The sequence below is a fragment of the Pseudorca crassidens genome, chromosome 9 (genome assembly GCF_039906515.1).
Source record: "Pseudorca crassidens isolate mPseCra1 chromosome 9, mPseCra1.hap1, whole genome shotgun sequence".
Classification (NCBI taxonomy): Eukaryota; Metazoa; Chordata; class Mammalia; order Artiodactyla; family Delphinidae; genus Pseudorca; species Pseudorca crassidens.
In genome coordinates this window covers 96,088,188-96,105,883 of record NC_090304.1, presented here as the reverse complement: position 1 = coordinate 96,105,883, position 17,696 = coordinate 96,088,188, and the positions used below count along the sequence as shown (strand labels likewise).

Sequence of the window (17,696 nt, the reverse complement as noted above, 5' to 3'; positions counted from 1 at the left end):
AAGCAGTAAAACGTGGCTGTAAGCACTTGATAAATATTCCATCATCATTATCATCATCACCACCATACCCACCACCTAGGAAGTCAGTAGCGATTCTGGAACTAGGACCAAGGCTCCTGATTCAAAGTCCCATGTTCATTCATTCACTTAATGAACATATATTTGTTTTGTTTTCTACTAGAACATAGTATCTCATTTTCCCAGAATTCCCTTATCATTCCTGTCTCCCCTCCTGAGGCTTTTCCCCCAAACCATCAATTAGGATAGCAAACACTGAGATCAAAGGAATGTTTATTATAGCATTTATGGGCCTACCTCCTCCATAAATAATCTGTACAGAGTTGGGAAGTAGGACCATGACAGATACAGGAGGAAAGAGAGCATGGTATTAAGGCTCGGGCATCGGTGCATGTCATCAGGCTCAGCAACCTCCCATTTTCAAGTGCACTAACAAATGCCGCTGGGCTCGCCATCGGAGTGGAAACAGCAGGACCCCTGTTGCAGGATCTCTCAAGAATATGCGGGGAGTGGTGGGGGGGGTCCACTGCAGGTTCAGCCTAAGACCCAGGTCCAAAAGTTCCAGCCTTCTCTGCCACCTCCAGGGCTAACTTCAGGTTCTGGTCAAACAGCTCACACCTAGGCCAGACCCAGGAAGCACAAATAAGGACAAAGTGTGAGGCCTGGCTCTCTCCCCACCTTGGGTGCAGAGGCAGAGCCAGTGGAAACTCTGCTTGAAGAAAGACATAAACCCCAAGGAAAGTCTTTGGTTTCTCCAAAAAATAAGTAAGTAAAAGGCTAGTTACTTTTGTTTTATTTAAAAATAACTCTAGGGCTTCCCTGGTGGCGCAGTGGTTGAGAGTCTGCCTGCCGATGCAGGGGACACCGGTTCGTGCCCCGGTCTGGGAGGATCCCACATGCCGCGGAGCGGCTGGGCCTGTGAGCCATGGCCGCTGAGCCTGCGCGTCCGGAGCCTGTGCTCCGCAGCGGGAGAGGCCACAACAGTGAGAGGCCCGTGTACCGCAAAAAAACCCAAAAAACAACCTCTATTACACTTCAAAATGACATTGGGGAAAAGCACACAGGGAGGGGGAACAAGGAGGCTTTGACCAGAATCTGGGAAGTGGGACCACATACCTGATGGGCATTTCCAGGGAGTAAAATGGATTCTTCAGGGCAAAGTCTGAGTAAATCTCATAAATCTTTCGGAGAAGAGAATCTATCCCAGCCTGCCTAGGATCCGCCAGCACCACAAACTTTATCCCTGGAGAGGGACCAGTAATGATTACCAAAGGGTAGAGAATGCAGCAAATAATGCTGTCCTTTGTTTGTACAGCACTTTCACATGCCCACTTAAATGTTATCCTTATTGCTACATAAAGCACGAAAAGCAAGATTTTGAATCTACAGGTGAGAGCAGAGAAGTGAAATGACTTTGTTGCATCACCCAGCTGACTGAGTGACCAGGTTTTGGGTCCTAGCTCTGTCGCTTACTTCTGGCCTGGGGGCCCCTCAGCAGAAAGTGCCAGGCAAGGAACAAACTCAGGCAGTTTTCAATGATCTGCCTTCAGCGAGTGATGCAATGACAGTCACGATCCAAAGGTCATTTCCATTTCACATTCAAATTTCATTTTGGAACAACACACCTTCCAAAACGTGTGCAACGTGAGATAACATTAAGGTGAGTTTATCTGTGGACAGGATAACGCTCAGTGGCATGGACAAAACTGGCGTCAGATTAAATATTGCCTTTAGATTCACAAAACAAGTAACTGTCTGTGCAGTTGTCCCAGAAAAGGCTGACCAACACTCCCTTGCTTACCAAACCCAACTTGGGCCAATCCCTTCTCCCAACCTGCCCCATCACATCCCCTTGACCTATCTAGAGATGCGTACCTGTCAATGTCTGGAAGCAGTGCAGTTTGAATGTGTCTGTCTCCAGCATCTCAATGCCTGAGCTGCCCTGTTCAGGAGACAGCTGGGAGCCGATTGCGAACAGCCTATTTGCAAAGGAGGCAAAGTTGGGAATGCACCTCATTGCTATAAGGGAGAAGTGCTTCTCGAACTTTTCCGCTGAAATGACCCTTATCTTCTGAAGAGTTCAAATTACAGCTTGAGATAGTCAGAAGCAGCAGTGTGAACTGCCTGGCAGCAGTATCAAAATTACTTAAAAATTTATTTGAATTCTGCATGTATTCTACATTCACACTTTGCTATAAAACATTGTACATTGAAAACTTTGGGTGAAATTAACATTCTGGGACTATGTGCCACGTTTACTCACCCCGTGACTATGCATATCCAGCACATCTCATACCATAATTGACAGCAAGAAAAGATCTTAAAGATCATTTAGTTCAATTGCCTTACTTTAAAGATGAAAAAACTTAAGACTCAGAAAAGAGAAGGTGACTTAGGCAAAAAAAATCACACCACTGCCAGCATTACCTACAGCCTAGTCATACTGGATCAATTCTTTTCATGACACAAGAACTGAGGATTTAGAAGGAGGAAGGTAAGCACCGCCGCTCAGGAAGTCTCTGAGGGCAGAACCACACTAATCCAGCCAGCCTATGAGCCAAGTGCGGACCGACAAAATCTAGGAAGGGTTGTGAGACTTACGAGTGGAACATGGAGGCCAGCATGAGCTTCTCATTGGAGGTGAGGCGAGGCCGGCCGAATCGAATGGACACCGGGTAGTTAGCAGGGTTGCCCAGGTACTCCAGCACCTCTTTCCCATCGGCCGTGTACTTGCCGCTCACATCCACACCATTGATGGCCAGCACTGCGTGGCCCACTGCAGAGCCGAGGCTAGGCGTCAACGAAGCCTCAGCTTGGGGATCCCACCAAGGCGACAATGGACCCGGCCCCAACTCCTCACCCCCTCCGCGCCCCGCCCAGAGACACCTGCCCACAACGGCGGCACCGGGCCCCGCCCCCCAGGCCCGAGCCTAACCCACCCCGGATGCCGTCGCGCTGGCCGAAGGCAACCAGCACACGATCGTCATGCAGTTTGAGCAGCAGATCAAGCGGGTAACTGAAAGTTTTCTCAGCCTCGGCCCGTGGCGCGTAGCTGTCCAACTGGTAAATGAGGCCTCCAGCTTTGTTCACCACAAACACACTGAAAATCGCCATTGCTGCCGCCGCTACTGCGGGACTGGCTCCCCCTCCCGGCCCCGCCCCGGAACCGCAGCACAGGACCTGCCCCCGGCGCCCCGGCCGCGCGTTCCCTCTCGACCCGGGAGCGCGGCGCACTGCGGCGCTTGCGCACTTGGAGCACGCCTGGCTGTCAGTAACGCTGGGAAGTTAGCTGTCGGGATCTAGAAAATTGTTTTCCGTCCCTTTTCCCAGGTTTTTAGTGTCAGGAAACAGCAACGTGTGACTGCCTCACAACTAGTCGCAAAGCGCAAAAGGTAGGGACAGCCTCGAGTGCCTCCGGCTGCAGGGTAAGCTCGCACTGCCCGCAGCCAGTTCCGGGCCTGAGTCAGGCCTGCCCCTCCCGACTTCCTCCGCGCGGTCCCGCCCCTTACCCCGGAAGCACTCGGTGCAGGCGGAGGTTTCTGGGCTTCTTCGCTAGATGCACTTCCTTTTTGTCCGACATCTTAGGGAGGCGAGGTGGTAGCAGTTGCTCTCCCGGCTTCGCTATGGTGAGAGCTCTGTTTGGGGACAGCCGGCGTGGTTTCGGGAGCCGGCGGTGCCGGCGCGCATTTGGGGCGGCATCGGAGGAGGGCTCCCAGAACTGCCGGGCCGCGTGTCGAGGCGGGCGGGCTATTGCTTCCCCCATGTGCTCCGTCAGTGGAGTCTGGGCGGGGGTTGAGGTGGAGCGCAGGGGTAGGGGGAGCGTGGGGCTGCCTTGAGACCTGGCAGTATTCCCGCTTTCCTTCTGTAGCCGCCCAAGGATGACAAGAAGAAGAAAGATGCCGGAAAGTCGGCCAAGAAAGACAAAGACCCAGTGAACAAGTCTGGGGGCAAGGCCAAAAAGAAGGTAGGAGTCAGTCGCTTGAACGTTGAGGGAGGCTGCGGGCACCCGTACCTTATCGATATATTAAGTGACACCTAGCAGATGGCTTGTAAGGTTGTGGGGTCTAGAGTCAGGTTATTACAGCTTATGCTGTTATCAGCATTCTGTTTTTTCGTTATTTGGGGTCATATACGCTGTTTGGCAATTAGATGTGTACAGAGCATTTATTTGGATACGCAGCACGTAGTGTTATTTTAGTTGGTTCCGTGGGGCTCAGTCAGTATCCGAAAGTCTCAATAATAGGTTCCCCCCCCCCGCCCCCAACCAGATGTGTCTTTGATGCCCTTAACGACAACCAGGGTCTCTTTTTGCTTTGAATTCTGGCTTTCTAATTATTTGAATCTTAATTTGCAGAGTTTCTGCAAATTCGGCATTTCATAGATTTCTGCAGGCCAAGGAATAGAGCCACTCTCTCAGTATAGCCGTACAACCAAGTAACAGTTCTTTGAGGCAGGTTGTTCCAGAGGAGGGAAGAACTGGAGCACTGATTTTTTTTTTTTTTTTTTTTTGGTGAGCAGAAGTGGTCCAAAGGCAAAGTTCGGGACAAGCTCAATAACCTAGTCTTGTTTGACAAAGCAACATATGACAAACTCTGTAAAGAAGTTCCCAACTATAAGCTTATAACTCCAGCTGTCGTCTCTGAGAGACTGAAGATTCGTGGCTCCCTGGCCAGGGCAGCCTTGCAGGAGCTGCTTAGTAAAGGTGAGAGGGGTGTGTTGTACTGATTTGTATGCTTTTGCACCTTAAATTGGCCTGACCGTGCTAGCCATCTTAAATGCAATAGGTGGTTGTTAGTAATGTAATTCTAACATGTTATCTAGGTTATTGGTTAGTGCCCAATAATGGAAACAGTGATTTTCAAGTTATAGTAAAGTGCTGTGAAGGTGGCCATCCCAAGAGCAGGTGGTCAGTCCCTTGTTTTAAAAGGGTAAGTCAAATTAGATTATAACCAAGAAATGTAGGCATGCCTCCTAAACTCATGCTTAAATTCAGCATTTCTCTTTTGGGATGGAATATAAAACAGATATTTCTAGTGTCTTATTAAGTATTTCATAGTACTATTGTGTGAAAATTTTATGCTTTCTTTCTAGGACTTATTAAACTGGTTTCAAAGCACAGAGCTCAAGTAATTTACACCAGAAATACTAAGGGTGGAGATGCTCCAGCTGCTGGTGAAGATGCATGAACAGGTGAGCAAGAACCCAGGGGTTCATGGTGTAGGAAGTATGCATCCCTTCACAAGGCTCTATAGTTCTGATTCTTGAATTTTTTTTTTTTACAGGTCCCACCAGCTGTATATTTGGAAAAATAAAACTTTATTAAATCAAATAAATGGGCGTGTCTGTTTCCTAAGAAAGGCAGTTACAAAGGATAATAGTAGGTATCGGCTTGTTGATTTGGTTTTGAGCATTATGGTGGTTGAAAATGTATTAGGAAACCATTAACTTTTCTTTTTATGTGACTGCTGTTTGTTTCTTGCTGCGGCTTCAGTTTTGAATTGATGCCTGAAAGGAAATGAAGGGTTAGCAGGACGAAGGGTGAGATCTCCAAGGGGGAGTGGGTTGGGGTCCGGACACTGGGCCCATACCTGGATTGCCAGCGGCGTCCATTATTCCAGACCCGGCCAAAAGAGGGCAGCCAGCCTGCACCGGTACTGGAGTTATGATCAAAGTTGGCCCCAACTCTGTCTGGTGGGAGTTTCTTCAATTTCTGTTTTTCCTCTACAATAAGCAGTTTTACGTGAGTAGGAAGACTTAAAGAACCCATCACCATTTCTGAATTAGTTAACTTACTTTCTTTGAGAAACTCTTCATAGGAGGGTCCTATTTGTTGGTTCCCAGAGCTACAGTCCTCATCTTGGACCATCCAGGGAGGTGTGGCACCTGGAAAAGGAAGACCCTTTAAGCAGAAATGAAAGCACTTAAAAAAAAGTTTTTAACCTTCAGGCTGTTGTGGAACATAGCTAGCTATAAGTTCCTACCTAATTGAAAATTATAAATGTTTGTAAACAAAACCCAGGAATTCTGGACCATGGGAAGTTGAGGGGCCTAGGCTAATTTAAAAGGTGCTGATACTTAATAGCTGTATCAATACAGCAATACACGCCTGAAAAACTACATACATTTAAAGTGTGCAATTTGAAATGTCTGGGATGAAATCACCACCACCATGTATCCTTGTGCCCCTTTAAAATATTTTCTAGCACACTTCCCTTATACCCCTCTTCCCAGGCAGCCACTGGTGTGCTTTCTGTTGCTATAGGTTAGTTTGCGTTTTCCGTAATGTTGTATAAATGGCATATATTATGTACCCTTGTGTACCTTTTAGCATAGTTACTTTGAGGTTTTTGTGTTACGCGTGTTTTCAATCATTCCTTCGTTATTGAGTATTTTTTGAAGTGTTCATTGGCTGAGGCACATTGGGATTTTTTTTCAACTTTTAAAGAAACTGCCAGACTGTTTTCCAAAGTAGTGATGCCATTTTGCATCCCCACCAGCAGTGCATGAGAGTTCCTGCATATATAAATGGTCAGTCTTTAGCCTTTTTTAATTCTTTGGCCACGCCATGTGGCATGTGGTATTGTTCCCTGACCAGGGATTAAATCCGTGCTCCCTGCATTGAGAGTGCGGAGCCTTAACCACTGGACCGCCAAGGAAGTCCTAGTTTCAGCCATTTTGATGAGCATCTTTTTATATGCCTTTACTGAGTGTTGAGAGGTTTTCATATATTGAGAATACACATCCTTCATCAGATGCTGCTTTACTTTGGAAAAACGTTGTTATGCTAAAGTTTGTAATCTTCCATTTTTCAAGCAAAGTACTTTTTCCCTTAGTTGAAATACAAGGAGACGAGTGGCTGTAGCATGGCTAATGCCATGGTGGGCACTGTGTATGGTATAGAGACTTCTCTGGCCCTCAGTTGCAATGAGTTTTATTTTTAAAATTTATTTTATTGAAGTATAGTTGATTTACAATGTGTTAATTTCTGCTGTACAGCAAAGCGACTCAGTTATATATGTATTCTTTTTCATATTCTTTTCCATAATAGTTTATCACAGGATATTAAATATAGTTCCCTCTGCTATACAGTAGGACCTTGTTGTTTATACTCTTTATTTTCACTATTAAGTGTATTATTTTAAAAAACACTTTAACACACACTCATATAGTGGTTGAACAAAAAACCCTTATAAGAATTACCACGTCTGACATTTTCTAAGTTTAAAACACCTTAGATCTGAAAGTTTAAAAAAAAAAATCCGGTAAACAGGTGAATGTACATCTGTTACTTTCCTGAGTTACTCAGACACATTTGACATGTGTGTCTTCGATACCCTTCTACCAGTGAAAGGCCTAGAACTCAGGTGTGTCTCAAAGATCCCAAGTTCACTGCTGTATCTTAACTTTATTCTTTAAAAAAAAAAAAAAAAGCTTCTTACAGTTTGAGAAACATTGCCATGGGTCTTACCTGAGTGGATGTTACCAATTCCTGGTGTATCCTGTAGTTGGAAATGGGAAAAAATCATAAGAAAGCCAAGAGATGATAGGATACTCATAGCCTAGAGGAAGAAATTTTACTGGAGGTGGATGGAACCACTGCCATGATGCTAGTTCTGCACTGGGTTGATGTTAAATCTTACAGAGCACAGCAAATCACTGAAAGACAGTCTTGCCCTCACCAGACTCAAGGTCTTAGTAGCAGAGATGTCCAAAAATAAGTGCCTACTAGATGTTAGGTAAACGAAACCCTTTTCTTACAGAGCATACATACTACTGGGAAAGAGAAGTATGAATTACACAAATTACATTCACAGCTTTTTACATGGGGCTACATACATTTATAACAGTTTTCCATGAAAAAGTGACATTCAAGCTAAGAGCTGAAGGAAGGTGAGGGTTAAGTAGATGGTGAGGGAAGGAAAGCATATCATTTAAGACAATGGCAATTACATGTTCAAAAGCAAGGAGGAGCACAGTGCAGCTGGAGGATAGAATGTAAGATAGCAGGTGATGCGATTATTTTCTGTTGTGTTTGGGACAAGATTGCAGTAGTAGGAATTGTTCCAAGGTGGAATAGAGACCAGCTTGTATTCAGGAGATAAAATAGATAAGACATGCTCATTGAGGGAATGTGAAAAATGAAAGAAAGGAGGAGATAAGAATCTGCATCTACAGTTAATGGAAACACAGGAGTGGTAGGGGTTAGCTTCAGGTACCTGTGGGGTATCTATAAATGTCCCATATTGAGCTGGAACTGTGGATTCTGCACAGGATGAGATTTAGGAGTTGGTACTTCTATGTGGCAACTGGGGCAGTGTGTGGATAAGATCACCATGGAGGGTGACAAAAAAGTCTAAGAACATGATACTATGGGACAGGGCAGCAAGAGGGAAAAGCCTGCTAAGACAGGAATGGCCAGAATACACAGAAAAGCCAGGCGAGATGGGTGTCCTGGGAACTGAGGGGGCACTGGCCCTTTCCCAACTTTCGTATCCATTGTACCTGATGATGGCCAATGAATGTCAGCGGTTGTCCTGTCTCCATCCAGTCAAGCTCCGGGGCTGGTGGCAGGTCCACATATGAGGGCTGCTGTGAGGTGGAGGCTACTTGGCTGAAAAAGACAAACAGGAGCCAGGCTGGCAGACAAGGTCCTTGAGCCATGAGGATAGCAAAGATGACATTTGTTCCCTTTTCCCAGCCAAAGTTACAGAATGTTCTAAGAGATGTCAGAACTCCCAATAAGAGGTTTCCTAACAGTCTTACCTGTTTGTCCCTTTCCAGCTTCCAGGTGCCGAAGAGCCCTCTTCTGGGTCTGGCACTGTCTGAGGCTGAGTTTGATTCAGGAAAAATAATTGTGTCTAGGATGCTTAAGAATTTGCCTAGGCCATGCTCCCACCCTCCAGAAGTAAACAAATTGACATATTGAGGGTACTGCCCATATCTTGCAAACTTCCCTCCCTCCCTCCCTGCCTCCCTCCCCCAGCCTGGCCCACATCATCTCCACTGACAAAGGCCTGCACCCTGGTGGGCAGGTAAGGGAATTCAAGCCGAGCAGGTAAAGCATGGAGTCCATGAATTCTCATAAGAAGAGCTGGTAGGTGAAATGTTGGACCTGGGAGAAGCAGGAATCAGTGGATTTGGATACTGCTCTGGCTCCTCCGAGGGAAACCAACCTCTAAGACAGACCGAACAACCTCCTGCCGGCTGTGCTCCACCTCACGGATCTGAGCTGCCATCTGTGGGGGAGAGGCTGCTTAGACAGGTACAAAATGGTGGGGGGGGGGGCCTGGGTCCTTCAGAGGCCTTTCCTTTAACTCACCTCTTTAATCACTTCATCCTCTTTTTCCTCATAGGAATCCAGACTTTTCACCATGGACTTCTTGAATCTAAAAAGAAAAAGGGCAAGTCCCGGTCAGTTGTGAAAAGATCCTCAGTAGATCGTTTTTCTCTGAATTTTGGGTAGTGTCAAACTCCCAGAAACAAAATAGTACAATGAACACCCATGTACCTCTCCCCCAGATTCACTGTAAACATTTTGCCATACTGGCTCCAGTTTGCTTATAAACACATTGCCTTTCTGCCAAGAACATGAGACTTAATTCTAAATTTTTCAGCGTACATCTCCTGGGAACAGGAACAGCCTATGAAACCATTACCATACTTAAGAAAATCAATTTCCCTTTCTTGATGTCCAAATTGTCCCATATTTGGGACAACAATATATTTGCAGTTGTTTTTATCCTACAATACAAAGGTATCTGAATAACATCAATGCTGCTATCAGCAATAAGACTACTAAGCAAAGCTCAAGGTTTCTTTGCAGTTCATTAGTCCTCAGAAAACCTAAGCGTGTACAGTCAGATTTCTGTGTTCAAATGTTACTTGAATTCTTATTCTTTCATCGTTATCAATTGATACATAATTAATATAACTGTCTTTGCCTAATTTTTTGAAAATATAACTAGAGAACATTTCTTTGATTTTCACTAAGACTTTGTCTTGAGGACATAACTGCGTCACCACCCCCCACCCCGATTTGAAGAAGGGTTATTAGTACAGTGAATGTTCAGATACGAACAGTTTGAAGGACTGGAACCAACAGTAACTGACAAAAACCAACTTCCATCTAAATCATCATAAAAATGTTTTAAGTTAAAAAGGGAGGGGGAGAAGGGGGCAAAAGGGGTTTCAGATTGAACAAGATCCTCACATTTCATCTAATACATTCAACCCTGGCCAGCGTATACCAAAATGGAAACTGGATTACTATAATAAAAACTTCTTCTACATCACTCTGTACACACCTGTGTTCCAAGCCCACCCCCATCCCCCTAATGCTTCCAAACTCAACTATTTGATGAAGGAGCTATGTATAAATCTAATCCAGTCTTTGTTATAAGGCTGGTATGTCTGGGTATCAGCTCGGTAAATAAGGCAGCTGAGGTCTTCTAGGTCATCAATAAAATCAAATAACTGATACCATACGTGACAGAGGGGCTGCTGGGATTCACTCTTTTCAGATGTTCTTCGTACATTATACAAACACCTTCCATGCATTCATTCAGATTCATAGCATAAGTTCTGCCTTCTGGCCTCTTGGTAGGCTGTACCAGCAAAATGGTGTGAGACATGTCGCCAAACTCTTGCTGCAGCCGCTGCCGACTACTCTGCCGACTCCGCCACCGCACACGAGCTTATAGCCTTTTTGCCTAATTTTAATATGTAAAACATTTATGTAGGGGAATGGCTCTATCAAGGTACCCTGGCAGCCTTGCACGTATCCTTACAGGCAAAGCCTTGAACTGCAGCTTATCAGAGTTTTGGCTGAAGGTCTGCGTGATCCTCCTGGAACACAAGAGGACAGGAGGCCTGAAAGGAACTGCTAGGAGGCCATCTCCCACTCGTCTCCCTATCTCTCATGGGAGACCATTATGAAACAGTTTCTCATCAACTCCCAGTTCTGATGGGGTATGGGACTTTGTGCTCTCAGATTTGAGCTGTAGATATAAAAGCACGTAGCTGCAGTCTAGACTTGGCTCCCCAGCAAAAGTATCGCACAGCTCACACTGCAGTATGGTCCTTTTGGGTGTGTTGGAGAACCTGGGAGGCTGGCACTTCGGGCTTACTCTTTTCACTGCTTATGTAACAAACTGCCTGAACCTAAAAGTAGCTCACTGTGGGACTTTCCTGGTGGTCCAGTGGTTAAGAATCCCCCTTCCAATGCAGGGGACTTGGGTTTGATCCCTGGTCGGGGAACTAAGATCCCACATGCTACAGGGCAACTAAGCCCACACGCTGCAACTACTGAGCCCATACGTGCCACAACTAGAGTGCCCACGTGCTCTGGAGCCTGCACGCACCAGAACTAGAGAGAAGCCTGCACGCTGCAATGAAGATCCTGCATGCCGGCACTAAGACCCGATGCAGCCAAATAAAAAGACTAATCTTTTAAAATAATGATTAGGACTTCCCTGGTGGCGCAGTGGTTAAGAATCCGCCTGCCAATGCCGCGGACACGGGTTTGAGCCCTGGTCCGGGAAGATCCCACATGCCGCGGAGCAACTAAGCCACAACTACTGAGCCTGTGCTCTAGAGCCTGTGAGCCACAGCTACTGAAGCCTGCACACCTAAAGCCTGTGCTCCGCAACAAGAGAAGCCACTACAATGAGAAGCCCATGCATGCACTGCAATGAACAGTAGCCCCCACCTGCCGCAACTAGAGAAAGTCTGCGCGCAGCAACAAAGACCAGACGCAGCCAAAAATAAATTTTTTTATTAAAAAAAAAAAGATTAAAAAAATAATAAAAGTGGCTCATTGTATCTTTACTGGTCAAATCAGTCAGGCTTGGCCTGGCCTTGTCTTGTGTGAGCTTGAAATTTATAAAGCTCAAAAGTCAAATTATATTTAAATAAAAAGTTCAAAGAGTCCATCCTCATAATTCTCAATTATAACCTTTGCTGCTCAACTATCCTTTATTCACCCACCAAAAACCATATGGAGCTGAGCCAGGGTGTGAGGAGTGAGTGGCCTCAGTTTCTTATCTCCTCCCAGTCTGAACCACAGATTTTAAGGCAAGGTGGTGGGATTTAGGCATTTCTTATTTCCTCATTATTCTCCACATTGGGTAGAAAGAAATAACAAACACCATGTGTTTTCTTAACTTTGGCTTTGGGATCCCCTTGGGTTCCACACTCCACAATCTCAATATGGTCCCAATAAAAGTGATGATGTGAGGCTGCCTGAGTCCTCTTCCTGAGGCAGTCAGGGCTCACTCCCTCTCTGTGCTGTCCAGCTTCCTACAATCCGGTTCCTTGGGGTCCTCCGAGGCCAGTTAAAATAGAGTCTAAAACTATTAAAAGTGGGCACTGGGTGAGCACCAGTTTCTTGCACACTATAAAAAGCATCTTCTGCTCCTAAAGAACCTTAGTAGTTTCTGTGTCATACATTTAAGTAGTTGATTATGGTCAGCTTTAATTATACACTATTCTCTACTTGCTAAATACATTGTAAATCCCCCCCCCCGCAACTAGATTATAAACCTTTCAAGGACTCTGTCATATTTCTTTTGTGTCCAATATGGTGCCTAGGATAATGAGTGCTACAAAGACAATGGTTACTAATGAAGTCCTTACTAAACTTCCCAAGCAGTAGAGGAAGCTCCAGTACCTGACACAGGCCCAGAGAATCCACACTCTGCTACTTCATCATGTGAAGTAGTGACTTACCGTGCATAATCCTGGGGGGAGATCAAAAACTTCTCTTTCATCTGGAACTCAGCCTTGTTCTCCCACCAGAATCTGTTGGTTGCTTTCTTGTGCTCTGGACTGAGAATGGAAAGGACAAGTAATCTCAATGATAGATTGCAGAATATTACACATATATCTAGGCATTAGATAAATAATGCAAACTGACATCTGGGTTTCTGTCTCTGGGCAAGGCTGAGAGAATACTGATAGTAGTCTCTTCAAGATCTCCAGTCTCCCCCTTCCAATAAAAATGTGAGAATCTGAGAGGAAGTGATGGGAGGGAACCTTGATTGAACCTGCCCAGCTGACTTTCCCAGCTAGACCACCAACACCACTGGGACCATGGCAGCCGTAAGCCCGCTACCCTCAAGGCTGGCAATGCCTACAAGACGACTCAATCAAATCACAAAAGCGTTCTTCCTCTCACCCACCCTAAACCCTCCCTCCCACAAATGTACACGACTGTTGTATGCGGCTCCCGGCCCGGCGCTCACCTGGCCAGATGCTCCAGCAGCCCCCCATGCAGCACGGTCAGGTTTCCGTGGCTCAGGTGTTTCCTCACCTCACAGCCGCAGCACAGGCACCAGCAGCACCGCTCGTGCTCGGGCACGTAACGCTCCACCTGAGCGGCGCGGACGGCCTTGCGGGCGGCCTCCACCTGCCGCGGAGAGGGTACCAAGGGGAAGAGGCTAAGTAGGACCCCGGCGGGACCCCCAGATCCCACCCCCTCGGGCCCTCACAGCCCCGCCCCCATTCCCGCCCCGTCCTGTCCAGGGTTTCCTCCAGCCTCCCGTCCGCACCTGAGGCAGAAGCCGCTCCAAAGCCACCTTCAGCTGCCGCTGGTGCTTGCGACTGTAGACGTGTCCGCGGCCGCAGAAGAAGGTCTGGCGGCAAACAGGGCAGCGCTCCGCCGGCGCCATCTACCCAGGACTGGGGATCCGCGACGCGCAGCCTCTCCTTCGCCGTCTGGTGACCTCTGACCCCTCAGGGGCGGGGCGAACCCAGCGGCCCCAGCGGCCCCCGCGGCCCCCAGCGGCCGGCAGGCGCCACTGCAAGTCCTACTACGGTTGCGCGGGTTTTTCTCTGGGAACCCTCATTGCGCACAAATCCAGCCCGTCGCCAGTACCGCCAAATGCAGTCTGGCTGGAAAAGGTGAGGGGAAGGAGCGCACGCAACAGTTAGGGGGGACCGCGCACGTATCTGGACACTGACAAGGACCCGTAGAGACAATGTAACAAATCGTAACGAGTATTTATAGGGTGCTCAGTGGGGGTCCAGAGCTTTACCTTAACTACCTCAGGTAATCTTCACAATAGCCCTGTGTGGTATCCTGTTATTACTGGCATTTTACAAGCGGGAAACTGAGGCGTGAAGGAGGAGGTAAGTTTGTGGAAGGTTGCACAGGTATAAAGCGGTAGAGGCATTGCCAGCAGGCTGTAGGGAACACAAGCTGAAGGCCTAATCTATGACCTAATCATGCTCATACCCCCCAGGGGTGATCCGAACGTTGCTCCTGGAAAGCTGTAAAGGGAAAGCTATAAAGGGTGCAGAGTCATTGCTGAGGCTTAGCAGACGTGTTTAATCTGTAAACGTGCTAAACTAGTGGAACTTTATTCTCTACAAGCCATTTCTCCCAGAGTCAACAGCCTTCCTGTCTGTCCTGCTCCCTTAGCACCTAAGGTGAATTGCTCCCTCCCAGGGCTGAAATCCCCAGACTGTGATCTCCACCCTAGAACTCCCTCCAAAAAGCCTGGGGCCTGGCCCACACCTTAACTTATAGGATGTGCAAACAGAGCTGGCACAAAGTCCCCAGCTTCCCTTACATTTGTTACCTGTATTGGTGCATTAACCTGGATGGGTGACAATGTCTGTGGGCATATCCAGTCAACTCTACAGAATTCAGACCCAGAAAGTAGCCAGACTCCCCTCCAGACCTTGACTTCCTGACGGAGCGTCCCTTTAGACTCAGGCCTTTGCCAGATGTGATGTATTTTGATGACCTTGCAGTTCTCAGTTCCTTGACCTCTCATCACTCCCCTGGCAGGGGTAATCCTGGACCTTGTCCACCAAAAATTGCTCCTTCTCTGAATTCAAACTCTGAAGTTCTACTCTGACCACCGTCTTCCATCCTCCTGTGTGGACTTACCTTCCATCTGGTCTTTAACTGCAGGGAGACCTCCTTTCCTGAATATGAGTACTCTTATCCATTCACTTGGAAAATTATTCATCGTATGCCAGCTACTGAATGCTTTGCTCTAGGCCAGGTTTAAAAATTTAAAAACCTTTAAAGTGTGGCCTCCTGGTCAGCAGCATCAGCATCCGGGAGCTTGTTAGAAATGCAAATTATTGGGCCCCACCCCAGACCTACTGAATAGGAAACGCCGGAGTGGGTCCCGGCAATCTGTGGTTTAATGAGCCCTTCAGGTGATTCTGATGCTCAGTCAAGTTTGAGAATCAGTGGTCTAGGTCTGAGGTCCTCTTGACTTCGCTTTACCCATTGGATCCCAGGAATACTTCCACCACACTCTCACGGCAACATATTACTTCACTTGACCTACCAAGACCTCTCATTCTGTCACACCCCAACCATCCCATCTGTTTCCGTCATTTGTCCCAAAGCTGCTTTAGAGTAGTCTATACCATCTGCTTAAACTCCTAACTTTTCAGCCCTCTGCAATTTGGCTTTTGAAACTGTTTCCCTAAAGTCTTCCGTTACTGAGTATTCATTCGGCTGCCATCTGAACTAGACTGTGTGAATGGAACTCAATTTCTTCCTCCTCAGATCATCCTGTTTACATCCTCCCAGTGAATGATAACCACTAAACTAAAGCCTGGAGTTTTGGGGTAAGTTATCTTTTTTTTAACTTATTTTAATTTATTTTTGGCTGTGTTGGGTCTTCGTTTCTCTGTGCAGGCTTTCTCTAGTTGCGGCGAGCGGGGCTACTCTTTGTTGCGGTACGCGGGCTTCTATTGCAGTGGCTTCTCTTGTTGCGGAGCATGGGCTCTAGGTGCACGGGCTTCACTAATTGTGTCTCGTGGGTTCTAGAGTGCAGCCTCAGTGGTTGTGGCGCACGGGCTTTGTTGCTCCGCGGCCCGTGGGATCTCCCAGACCAGGGAAGGGCTCGAATCGGTGTCCCCTGCATTGGCAGGCAGATTCTTAACCACTGCGCCATCAGGGAAGTCCCTACAGTAAGTTATCTTTGATTCTCCCTTTCACTTAGTCCCCACATCCGCCCTGTGCAAGCTGTCTTACTGGATTTCTGAGATGTCTAAAATCTGTTCTCCACCTTTTATACTCATAGACCATACCTTATTTCATTTCCCTACCTTTCTTGCTTAGATTCATGTAAAATCTTTCTGACTGGTTTCCAAGTGTCTGGTGTATTTCACCTCCATTTATCCTCCACACGCTGGTCTTAAGGTAGTCTCTAAAATGACTTTCCTGATTAATTTAATGTCTCTAAGTTGCCTTCAGGAAATATCTAAATTTCACAACATGAATTTTACACTAAGTTTCCTAACCTCCTTTTCAGTCTTGTGTCCCACACTCCCCCACTCCCCCCCCCACCCTCCCCCCCACCTATTGCTCCTCCAGGCAATATTCCTGCAGTCCTGTTGCTCCTATGCACTTTAGCATCTCTAGCCCTTGGTTCCCTCTGCCTAGAATTTACTTCTTTCCAGCTCTGCCTGATAAGTTCTTTCTATTATATAGGGCTCTGAAATATGAACTAGAATGGAATTTCCACAAGGCTGGTGACTTTGTCTGGAACATGGTAAGCTCTCAATCTATTCATAAGCTCTTAGATCAATTCATGATTGAATGAATGAAATGTCACCCCTTTTGTGAAGCCTACCAGAGTGGATCCTGCAGAATTAATTTTTCAATTCCAAGGTCCTTTGCTCATCCTCTTGTCATTTTGTTTAGTAGTCTAGTCAGTTGAAAACTCAATAGTTAAAAAGCTCTTCAAGTGCAGGGACTGTGTCTTGATCATACCTGACTCAGTAGAACTAGCAGAAAGGGATCTTCTATAAATATTTGTCAAGTTAAGTTAAAATCATCAAAACTCCAGGCACCCTGGTGTTAACATGCCCATGGGGTGGGAGTCTGTGCTGGGAAGGAGCCTCAGAAGCGTGCAGCTAACAGCCTGCTAATTATGTTGCAGGAAGGGGGACCCCTTCCAGGGCCCAAGAGTGGGCTCTTGTCTAACACTCGGAAATGAATTGTCTGAGGAGATACATGTACTGACGAAGCAAAAGACATTATAGGGAAGGGGCACCCGGGTGGAGAGCAGCAGGGTAAGGGAACCTAGGAGAACTGCTCTGCCATGTGGCTCGCAGTCTCAGGTTTCATGGTAATGGGGTTAGTTTTCAGGGTTGTCTCTGGCCAATCATCTTTCTTGGCCTATATTTGCTCTGACTCAGTGTCCTTCCTGGTGGCGCATGCATCTCTCAGCCAATATGGATTCCAGTGCAAAGGATTCTGAGAGCTTGGTAGGACAATATTATGGGCTGGCGTCTCCTCCCTCCTTTTGGCCCCTCCCAGATTCTCCTGGTTAGTTTTCGGTGGCAGCACCATGTTCCTTATTGGGAACTCCTGTTGTGAGACAACTCATGCAAGTGGTTATCATTGTGCCTGGCCAAGGTGGGTGGTATCAGTCAATGGTTCCCTAACAATTAGAGTATCAAACTACAGAACAGGCTAGTGGATAGCTTTATTTATTTAAAAATTCTAAAAAGTAATTTCTTATTAAAAAAGAAAAAAAACCTGTACCGAAGCTATAAATAAAAAGGGGGACTTCCTTGGTGGTCCAGTGGCTAAGACTCTGCACTCCCAATGCCTGGGGCCCAGGTTCGATCTCTGGTCAGGGAACTATATCCCACATGCTGCAACTAAGAGTCTGCATGCCGCAACTAAAGATCCTGCGTGCTGC

General features: G+C 46.8%; 3 protein-coding genes across 5 annotated transcripts; 1 reads left to right on the top strand and 2 right to left on the bottom strand.

The window, feature by feature from the left end:
• Positions 1-274: 274 nt before the first annotated feature.
• Positions 275-3,487, bottom strand: TRAPPC4 (trafficking protein particle complex subunit 4). The gene is made up of 5 exons (XM_067751254.1): positions 2,958-3,487; positions 2,620-2,794; positions 1,894-1,997; positions 1,135-1,261; positions 275-636 (listed from the first exon to the last, which is right to left on the bottom strand). Exons 1-5 carry the CDS (start codon positions 3,130-3,132, stop codon positions 558-560), a joined length of 660 nt encoding a protein of 219 aa, XP_067607355.1. The 5' UTR covers positions 3,133-3,487; the 3' UTR covers positions 275-557.
• On the top strand, positions 3,486-5,351 carry RPS25 (ribosomal protein S25). Its single transcript, XM_067751255.1, has 5 exons — positions 3,486-3,644; positions 3,887-3,982; positions 4,537-4,720; positions 5,110-5,208; positions 5,301-5,351. The coding sequence occupies exons 1-4, from the start codon at positions 3,642-3,644 to the stop codon at positions 5,202-5,204; spliced, it is 378 nt and encodes a 125-aa protein (XP_067607356.1). The 5' UTR covers positions 3,486-3,641; the 3' UTR covers positions 5,205-5,208; positions 5,301-5,351.
• Positions 5,314-13,738, bottom strand: CENATAC (centrosomal AT-AC splicing factor). Of its 3 annotated transcripts, XM_067751246.1 has the most exons (11): positions 13,566-13,738; positions 13,260-13,423; positions 12,745-12,843; positions 9,338-9,404; positions 9,192-9,254; positions 8,782-8,846; positions 8,521-8,629; positions 7,487-7,517; positions 5,812-5,901; positions 5,607-5,739; positions 5,314-5,523 (listed from the first exon to the last, which is right to left on the bottom strand). In XM_067751246.1, the coding sequence occupies exons 1-11, from the start codon at positions 13,683-13,685 to the stop codon at positions 5,460-5,462; spliced, it is 1,005 nt and encodes a 334-aa protein (XP_067607347.1). In that variant the 5' UTR covers positions 13,686-13,738; the 3' UTR covers positions 5,314-5,459. The 3 variants fall into 3 exon arrangements, with proteins under 3 accessions (XP_067607347.1, XP_067607346.1, XP_067607345.1); XM_067751245.1 differs by having other exon boundaries at positions 5,607-5,901; XM_067751244.1 differs by having other exon boundaries at positions 5,314-5,901; positions 8,521-8,846; positions 9,164-9,254.
• Between the last annotated feature and the right edge of the window lie 3,958 nt (positions 13,739-17,696).

Bases quoted from the DNA above. Each gene is read 5' to 3' on its own strand.
- TRAPPC4 (XM_067751254.1), bottom strand. From the start codon at position 3,132: ATGGCGATTTTCAGTGTGTTTGTGGTGAACAAAGCTGGAGGCCTCATT. The intron at 1,262-1,893 runs GTACGCATCTCT...GTCCCTCTCCAG, and splicing joins CTGCTTCCAGACATTGACAG to GGATAAAGTTTGTGGTGCTG. The intron at 637-1,134 runs GTATGTGGTCCC...GGTCTGGCCTAG, and splicing joins TCCCTGGAAATGCCCATCAG to GTGTGAGCTGTTTGACCAGA.
- RPS25 (XM_067751255.1), top strand. The intron at 3,983-4,536 runs GTAGGAGTCAGT...TTTGGTGAGCAG, and splicing joins GGGGCAAGGCCAAAAAGAAG to AAGTGGTCCAAAGGCAAAGT. The intron at 4,721-5,109 runs GTGAGAGGGGTG...CTTTCTTTCTAG, and splicing joins GCAGGAGCTGCTTAGTAAAG to GACTTATTAAACTGGTTTCA.
- CENATAC (XM_067751244.1), bottom strand. From the start codon at position 13,685: ATGGCGCCGGCGGAGCGCTGCCCTGTTTGCCGCCAGACCTTCTTCTGC. The intron at 13,424-13,565 runs GTGCGGACGGGA...TCTCCGCGGCAG, and splicing joins TGGAGCGGCTTCTGCCTCAG to GTGGAGGCCGCCCGCAAGGC. The intron at 12,844-13,259 runs GTGAGCGCCGGG...TTCCATTCTCAG, and splicing joins CTGCTGGAGCATCTGGCCAG to TCCAGAGCACAAGAAAGCAA.